The sequence below is a fragment of the Azolla caroliniana genome, unplaced genomic scaffold (assembly GCF_043228905.1).
Source record: "Azolla caroliniana isolate FFs.n. ecotype wild unplaced genomic scaffold, voAzoCaro1.0.p SCAF_1, whole genome shotgun sequence".
In the NCBI taxonomy this organism is placed as follows: domain Eukaryota; kingdom Viridiplantae; phylum Streptophyta; class Polypodiopsida; order Salviniales; family Salviniaceae; genus Azolla; species Azolla caroliniana.
In genome coordinates this window covers 9,945,931-9,954,609 of record NW_028230436.1, presented here as the reverse complement: position 1 = coordinate 9,954,609, position 8,679 = coordinate 9,945,931, and the positions used below count along the sequence as shown (strand labels likewise).

Below are 8,679 nucleotides of genomic sequence, written 5' to 3'. Positions count from 1 at the left end.
ATAAAAACAATTTGCATGTTCACCAACAGGAGATGCTCTCTCTTCATATATGTCTTGACAGACTGACTCTTCTTCTCTGTTACTAGTCATTTGGCGAACCTCTATCATGTGGTCCTTCTTTTTCCATCATCCCCAGAAACAAATGACTTATTACCTCATTTCTCTATATAATGGCTTACCATTCCTTTAGCTCATGCATGTATTAGCTTTTCTCTCTCTCTCTCTCTCTCTCTCTCTCTCTCTCTCTCTAACATTTGGCCAAATTATTGCAGCCAAGTAAGACTAATAGAGCAACAATACATGGAAAAGGCTTTGACCTCCAACAAGTGCACGACGAATTTGTTAAAGCTAAGGAGCAACTTGGCTTGCTCGAGAAATCCAAGTCAAACTTGATGCATGACCTCACACGAGCTAAGAAAAATGTGAATCAATTGACAGTAAAACTTCATGGCACAAATGAGACATCCAAAGTACTAGCAACTAGAGGAGAATATATAAGGGCATCTGCTGCCGACGGAACTCAACAAGGTGCTTTTTCATATTTGCAATCAGATCAATTCTTATACCAAGAATGGAGGGTGGAATTGGAGAGAATGAAGGAACAATACGAGGGGGCACTCATAGAGCTACAATCAAATAGGCAAGCTCTAGAGAGCTTGAAACACGAGCTCATCATTTGTGTGGAGGCGAAAGATGATGCTGTGAGACTAGCTGGGGAGGCAATGAATGCAGCTGAGTCGACGGCCAAACGCGTTGAAGAGTTATCGGGCGAGATTTTCATTAAAGGCAAGGGTCATGATGATTCTACTTTACCTCACCTTAATAATGATACTCATGTAGTGGACACAAATATGGATGAATTAGTTGTGCCAAGGCTGGGTCACAACAACATGAAGGATGCAATGGCTGAAATCGCGGTACTAAAAAGAGAGCTTGCCCAAGTTAAAGCCTCAGAGGCGCATCTTAAATCTCAACTAGGAGTTTCTTTAGAAGAGCAATTGTGTAGTGCTTCTCCAAATGAAGCTATAAAAAAGGATAATTTGGAGATACAAATGGCCATCCAAGTAGCCGAATCAGAGGTGACCATTTGTGAAACAAATGATGCGAAGTCCATTGAATTGCTGCTGGACAAAGCCCTAGAGGAAGCACAAGGGGTTACACTCAGCAAGGCCCTAGAAGGAAGTCTTCTCTCTTCATGCCTAGAGTTTCTCAAAACTGAGCTTGAACAAACCCAAGAAGAGCTATTAGCTCTCAAGGTAAACAACACAGCCATCTTGTGTGAAGCATTAGAGAAAGAGGAAGCTCAATTAGGGGTTCTGCTTGCTGTTTTGTCAGAACTGGAAATGAAAGCTAAAGACCCTGATAACAATCATCATCTCATTAACAATTTTAATGATGTTCAAGCTTCTTATGTGGAGAAGCAGAAACTGCTGCTAGAGGTGCTTGAAGAGGCTTTACAAGCTGTAGCAGAGCATCAAGCAAGGTGCAGGGAAAGTAGGCACAAATATGCAATGAATACTCAACTACATGAAAGCAGCCATGAATTAGAGAATCCAGATAGTGAAATATATGACTTGGATGATATTAATGAAGTGGAGACACTGCAAGCCAGACTTTACGAGGCCCAAGCAGAGGCCAAAGACGTTAGCGATGCATGCAACAATGCACAGAGGAAGCTGAAAGAGGCGCTGATAGAAATTGAAGCTCTCAGATCATGCAAATATTCAGGCGATGAGATAATCAAGAAACGTAAGCTTGCCCTTTGGTCTTGCATAGGCAACTGGATACCTTGAAGAACCATTTACTGAGCAATCATGTAGCTCTTCATCCATAAAAACAATCCAATAATTACATATTGCAAAAAGCTCTATTATGATTTACAAAAATGTTCCATTATTTTTTATAATAGAAAAGGCACAACTATTTTTTTCATCTTGGCTTTACAATATTGCCTTTTAAACAAATAGGCTTCTCAGGACGGTATTCCACAAAATCCATTTCTCTTGTTACAAAATGAGTCTCATTAGGAGCAAAGAGTTCAAATTTGTCCTTTCACTGGCATGTTCCATCCAAACATTGGATTTTCTACAAAAATCTCAAAAAAATAAATTTGGTAATGATTGCAAATCAGGCACTCCATTTCTCATATCTATGGCCATACATAAGCAGTGTTGAAATCAATTGAACCCTAGATTGTCCATGATAGGCAGTAAAGCAAACGCTTGCCTCAGTTATTTTTTTGTGGGGCCAGTGATACTTCCATCTTTGAAAGGGAAAAGAACTCACAATACATCTCTGTTAAGACTGGCTGTCAGGGGGGTTTCAATAAGACCAATGCAAAAGCAGACCCTTGCAAATTAAATATTATACAAAACATCTGAAACCTGACAGTTTTATGGCTGCAGAAGCTTTATCCTCACTCAAACCTTAAAACTCGAGGTCATGCTTAAAACATGGCTTAGGTAAAGGCCACTCACAGAGCTCAATGAACTAGTCATGAAGAATTAACATTGAAGGAAGACACTGGAAGCTTCTAGTCATATATACAGATACAATGTAACCATGACCAAGATACTATAGCTTTGATTAGTATCTAGCACCAAGAATATTGTGTCCATCTTGCATTATCTCCTCATTTAACAAGTTGATAATATTTACATGCTCAAGCATAAAGAACCAGAAGAATCACATAGGAAATATCACCAACATAAATAGCCCTTCATGAGAATCAAGATCCATTTCACAGTCAACCTGAAGATATTGATGGTCCATTACAGTTGGTGGCAGATGTTTCCATACCAGTACCACTAGTTACACTGCCAGCATTCTGAGAGCTGAGTTGAGGGCTAGCTGGACCCCCAACAAGAGACCCAAGGTTTCCAACTGATCCATGTTGCTGGGAACCTGAACTTAGTTGCTGTTGCGGTTGCTGTTGTTGAGAAAGGAGAGTTGTTGGTGAATTGAGACTTTGTTGGGTACTATTATTCTTTGGTTGCTGTAAGTTTAAAGATGGTGATGGATTCTGTTGTACCTGCATGCTAGCTTGCTGAGATTGAGTCAACTGTAGCTGCTGAGGATTGATTGACTGTTGTGGGCCATTTTGCTGAGTAGGACTCAGCTGTTGTAGACTAAATTGTTGTTGTGGGGTCATAGACTGGGAAGAGTTCATATACATACCCTGAGCTGGCATGGTTGACGTTGCTAATCTAGGGCTACCAAGGCTCCCAACAGGCCCAGCACGTGCCATGGTGCTTAGACCAACTCTGCCAACCCTACTCATAGATTGACCCATCATAGGCAAGCCAGCTGAACCATGCAACTGATTCGAAGCATTTAAACCAGTCATATTGTCTCTAGCTGAGGCATTGGCTCCGCGTGCCTTCGAAGAAAATGCTGCCATTTGAGCAGGAGTGAGACTACCTTGATGCGCTATCAAATTGCTTAGCCCGGTGTTCTGTCCCATGGATGCCATGCCCTGCAGTTGGCCAACATTATTGAGATTTGACATTGTCCCCATAGATGCCGATACGTTGTTTATTCCTGGCAAGCCAACATTATTCATTGCATTGACTCCCACCATGCTTCCCATACCACCTTGATTGGCACCACTAACAGGAATCCCTAAATTGCCCATTGGTCCCAAGCTCCCCATACCCATGAGTTTTCTTTGTTGGAGGGCCTGTGTTTGCTGACGCTGTTGTTGCTGTAGAAATTGTTGAAGCTGGCCCGGATTTGCTGCCACCATTTGTTGGTTCAGCTGTTGTGCTGAGTGTTGGTTCAATTGAGCGAGCTGACTTGGCATAACCATCTGCTGGGCCCTTTGCAGGTGTTGTGCTGTTTGATGTTGCTGAACAGCTGCAAGTTGAGATCCTGTCCCATCTAGATGCAGTGCTTTGGAGGCAGTGTTGACCCCTGATTGGCCCATAAAACCTGCTGCCATGTGGCGATTAGCAGCATTTCCGGGTGGAGGCAACATTCGAGCTGTGGCAAGCGCATTTGGTGAAGATGGTTGCATCGGCGCCAATCCTTGCATTCCGCCAAGAGGCATTGCTGACATTTGTTGATTTATCAAAGATGAACGGGGTGATGATAAATTACTTCCCAATGCTGATGCACCTGCAGGCAATGGACGAGCTGCAGAAGCTGCATTTGTGGTCACATTGCCACGCGGCATTGTTGGTTGAACTTGGTCTTCAACCAGCTCAAATCCTTCTTTCTCCAACTGTAGATAACACATCTTACAAGTCAATATACAAAATGCTATTCCCTGGAAAATCTGATCATAAAAAGGGTATTTGTTCCCTTACCAAAGCACAGAACTGTTTTGCAAAGACATCTGCAGCATGCTACATGAAGCATACAAAGCATTCCACAGTCAGTTCTTATTAAAAATAATGCTTGCAATAGTTGTTAGAGTATGTTAGACAGCAATCAAATCTGTTTTCACATCATATGCAACTTACAGCATTGGCCATTGTTGGCAAGACATGGTGTGGAACTGTGTTCAGTGTTTCATCATCTTGATCATCTCCAAATTGAACAACGGCCTCCACCATAGCATCCTTGCCTCGTTCGCACATAACAAGCCGAATCCTAACACGTCGATAATGACTCCCTGGTAATATAATATGCATATTTAACTATCTTGCAACTCAAACTCACAGATGTAGAAGTACGCTTAACAGATTTTGGATACATAGGACAAACCTTGTGGAATTGCACGTTGAAATTGTAAGAACCGTGTCTTTCGTACATTCACCCCACCAACAAGAGAATCTGCCATATTTCTTTGTCCTTTTGGATCCTTGATGTCATCACTAGATGTATTTCCAAGTGCTACTAACAGTAATTGCCAGGATGGAGAAGGCTTCTGGCCATCTGAAGGTGGGGGAAGTTCTACCTTCCGTCTCTTCGCTGGAAGCCCATTCCTGCACAAAACCAAATCAAAGTTTCATGAGCATACCCCTAGATAAGAAATAGGATAATCCAGAAAATGAACAGCATCAATTACCTCTGTGCAATAGAAATTAGTGACACAAAATTATCGACTGGCTCTTTCTTTTGCCCTGTTACCATCATGCCTTCAATCTTCACAGGAGCAATAGAAGGCATGCTTGCAGTGGAGGGACTATTGACATTTGTAACACCTCCAGAATTCACAGTGCTCCCTGGAGATGCGATCCCAGTAACATTTGCTGAATTTTTTTGAAGTGGGTTGGCCCTACGCCTTGCCATTTGCTGCATCTGCATCTGCATCATTGCATCTGAAGATAATCCAGCACTCACTGCACTTGAAGCCGGCAGTTGGTCTTTTGGGTGGAGGATGGTTGATGAGGATGATGCAACTGGATGATTAGTGGTTCCAGCCACTAGTGCAGAAACACTCTGTGACAGCCCTGATGTGGACAAGTCATATGGTTGCATGAATGGCCTGCTATCAGGTTTTTGCTGCGCAAGGGCAATTCTCTTCCTCTGTAACAAGGCATCTGGTGTGCTTTCTACAGGACTCAAGCCCTGCCATGACGCCTTACTGATATCTTGCTGCATCAGCCGTTGGGCTGCAATATGAGATTCACCATTATGCCGTCCACTTTCTATTCCAAAACCATTTTTGTCATCCCGTATTCTTGCACCATCCAGTTTCTGTTGGTCTGCATTCATTTTCATATCAAGCTTGGTCTGCTCTAGGGAACCCATTGACTTATTATCTTGTTCTTGATTCAATTTCTGGTCAAACCTAGGCAAACCATTATCTGCATGCACGTCTAGTCTTGGTGAATCCTGTTTAAATTTCTTTATATCAAGCTTAGGTCCATAATCTCTGCTATCCCTCTTGCCAAGCAAAGATGACTGTTTCTCAATGAGTCCAGGCTGATCATGCCACCCATTGTCACCCACCATGTTTGCTCTTGGTGAAGGAGGAAATTGTGATGCAGAAGCCATAGATCCTAATATCATTGGCTTGAAAGGGGCCATCTGTATGCCATCTGCACTAGTCCCAGAAGCCTCGACATTTGGATGAGTATACCTCTCTAGTCCTGACTCGGGACCAATCTTCTTACTGTTTGCTACAGTTCCTGCTTTGGCCATAGCCTTTGCTGATGCAGCTAATCGCCACCTCCGGCTCAATGGAGCTCCTTTGTTTGTTCTAACATGTTTGAAAATAGATTGACTGGATCGAAGCTTTTTGGTTGGCATAACATAACCATCAGAAAATTTTGTAAGACAAAGGTTAAATAAACAAGACAACATAGAAATGAAGCTGAGAAACCATGACACATACCATTGATTTCTTTTCTGTATTATTAGTGGTTGTCTTCGGATCAAGCTGCAATTCTGGCCATGCTGTCTTCAAGATTTTAGATTCCACTTCCTACAAAACAAAATCAAAAGGAAAGATAAAAGCAATTGAGCACAGATACAGCCATTACACAAAATAGATGTTTATCTTGAACAACAACGAACCATGAGGTCCTTGTAGGTCCACTTCTCATCTAGCATCGATGCAACATCTTTTACTATACTCTCTGTTGTAGGTTTGAGTGTGACTTTATAAATAACTGGTATAACCTCTGTTGAGGATTTAGGTGAGAGTACAGAACTGACATCACCAGAAGAGGGAGCATTGCCACAGTAATCGAGAACCTGTAAGCCAGAAACAGACCTTATTCGAGGACAACAAGAAAGAACTTATCCCTCGAGGGGGAACTATCTATCACAAATCGATTGCCTAATAAGGGAGGTTTGTCTCGTTGTACAGTTATGGAAGCATACCTCACATGATACACAGCCATTTACATATGTGCAAGGTACATCATCGAGTAAATCTGCTGGAATCCAACCTCCATCAAGAGCCTATTACAAGCAAAAATATCAGCAGAATAATCATGGTTTTTTCCATCAAGGGCTCCTATTAGTAAATGTTTACCCGCAAGAAGCTTTCACTGGTACGATTGTATGGATATAGACGATCCATTGCTTCATGAATTGGTGGAAGCCCTCTCTTTTTCTGAAGAAAAAAACCATTGTTTTTAAACAATTTGCATATTCTGTGCGGGTGATATGGTATTCACGTTTCACACACCCAAACATATACCTCTAAAGGTTTTCCTATTGAGAAGCACTTTGGAAACAACCTGATTGAAAACGATGCCTCCAGCTCTGCAACATACACAATCAGCATACCAGAACTCTCAAATACACAATCAACATATTGCAAGTAAATTTTTCAGTGCAATCAGAAGAATAACCTAGCAGTATAAATTCTGACACAAGGAATATCATACATACCATGTAATGTTTCACATTTATCATCAGGAAGTTTGAATCTTCCATTATCTGGAAGATTGTGAAGTATCTCCACACTCATGGTTTTAAATAGATCTGCAAAACTGTTATAGATAGACCAGTTAGATTCAGAAAGTTCAAAGCGTTAACAAAAAAGGAACATTTCTCATTAGTCATATCTTGTTGATCAAAAACCACCCTGCAGTACTTTATATTCATAAAGTGTAATAGTCAGAAAAAATACGGCATACACAAGAAGCTGCCAATGCAATGTTTGATATTTATACACTAATAGTTAAACAAGAACTTTAATAATGTTATAGAGAGAACAATGAATGATGAAGATTGGAATGCCCAATTCAGAGGTGAAAACAGAACTGTGCGGGTGAAAACAAACAATATATCAAAGAGAGAACACCCTCATCATGTGGTATTTTAGGTTCAGAAGCTGTAATTATCGAAAGGAAAAGGCGTATTCAAGAGGTTTGTAAACGGAAATGAAAACAGGGAGAGTGGGAGAGCAAAAGAAAGCATGGTTTCCTTTCACATTCATCCTCGAGAAGCTTGAATCCTCCATTATCCACACTCAGGATTCGAGATAGGCGTGTCAGACTGTTATAGAGAAGTTTCGAAGGTTCCATAAACGAAACAGTAAAAAAAAAAAAAAAAAAACAGAAGATCAAAGTGAGTAAAACAATCATGCGACAGTAGTTCAGATTCAAACCCTGTAATCGTCGAAAGAAAAATCGGCATTTGGAAAAGGTTGATTAAGAATAAACAAACATGGAGAGGATCAGGAAAAGAATAGGAGGAGGAGGATACAGGGGAGGGGAAAGCATGAGGTGGAAGAGAACAAACACAGAAAAATAGAAGTAGTAGCACAGATTGAGGGGGGGTACCTTCAAATCGAATCGAAATCTGCACACTGGAGAGAGAAACAGAGAGGATCTGCAGAGCTAGGGCCACGATCGTCGCCTGACAAACCCTAACATCGAAAGACAGGAACGCAGAGGGAATTTGTGAACAAGCAAACCAAAGAACGAGAAAAAAAAGAAGGCAGAGCAGTCGTATCTCGCAACCAAGTCCACAGACGGACGGACGGCGAGACTCTTCTGCGTTTCGGCTAATTACAGCCCGTGCCCCTGCTGCTGGTTTCTCACAAATCCTCCAATTTTCTAAATTACCCGAAATACCCCCGTCACATTTCTTCTTAACACCCATTACTACTAGCTAGCCTTTCTTTGGCCATTCTTTTACCGAACAAGTTTCTTCTCTAGCTCCATTTTGCCTGAGCATGCAGCTCTCGTTCGTCATATCCATTTATTTCCCCATCGATTGCCACCTGAAACAGTCAGGCCGAACGTCAAAGATGCACAATTTCTCTCTTCGATT

The 8,679-nt window shown here is 41.6% G+C and overlaps 2 protein-coding genes across 2 annotated transcripts; one reads left to right on the top strand and one right to left on the bottom strand.

Annotated features, from left to right (window-relative positions):
* Nucleotides 1-317: 317 nt before the first annotated feature.
* Nucleotides 318-1,793, top strand: LOC147868911 (uncharacterized). Its single transcript, XM_087333718.1, has one exon. The coding sequence runs from the start codon at nt 393-395 to the stop codon at nt 1,791-1,793; it is 1,401 nt and encodes a 466-aa protein (XP_087189844.1). The 5' UTR covers nt 318-392.
* A 34-nt stretch (nt 1,794-1,827) lies between these two features.
* Nucleotides 1,828-8,342, bottom strand: LOC147868910 (nuclear receptor coactivator). The gene is made up of 12 exons (XM_087324581.1): nt 8,187-8,342; nt 7,291-7,391; nt 7,097-7,161; nt 6,929-7,009; nt 6,775-6,855; nt 6,466-6,645; nt 6,284-6,373; nt 5,012-6,183; nt 4,708-4,928; nt 4,464-4,615; nt 4,308-4,346; nt 1,828-4,222 (listed from the first exon to the last, which is right to left on the bottom strand). Exons 2-12 carry the CDS (start codon nt 7,367-7,369, stop codon nt 2,747-2,749), a joined length of 3,636 nt encoding a protein of 1,211 aa, XP_087180707.1. The 5' UTR covers nt 7,370-7,391; nt 8,187-8,342; the 3' UTR covers nt 1,828-2,746.
* Nucleotides 8,343-8,679: the final 337 nt, after the last annotated feature.

Coding starts and splice junctions, on each gene's coding strand:
- LOC147868910 (XM_087324581.1), bottom strand. CDS start 7,369: ATGAGTGTGGAGATACTTCACAATCTTCCAGATAATGGAAGATTCAAA. Junction 4,616..4,707: donor TCAACGTGCAATTCCACAAG/GTTTGTCCTATG, acceptor TTATATTACCAG/GGAGTCATTATCGACGTGTT. Junction 4,347..4,463: donor TGCCAACAATGGCCAATGCT/GTAAGTTGCATA, acceptor TGCTTCATGTAG/CATGCTGCAGATGTCTTTGC.
- LOC147868911 (XM_087333718.1), top strand. CDS start 393: ATGCATGACCTCACACGAGCTAAGAAAAATGTGAATCAATTGACAGTA.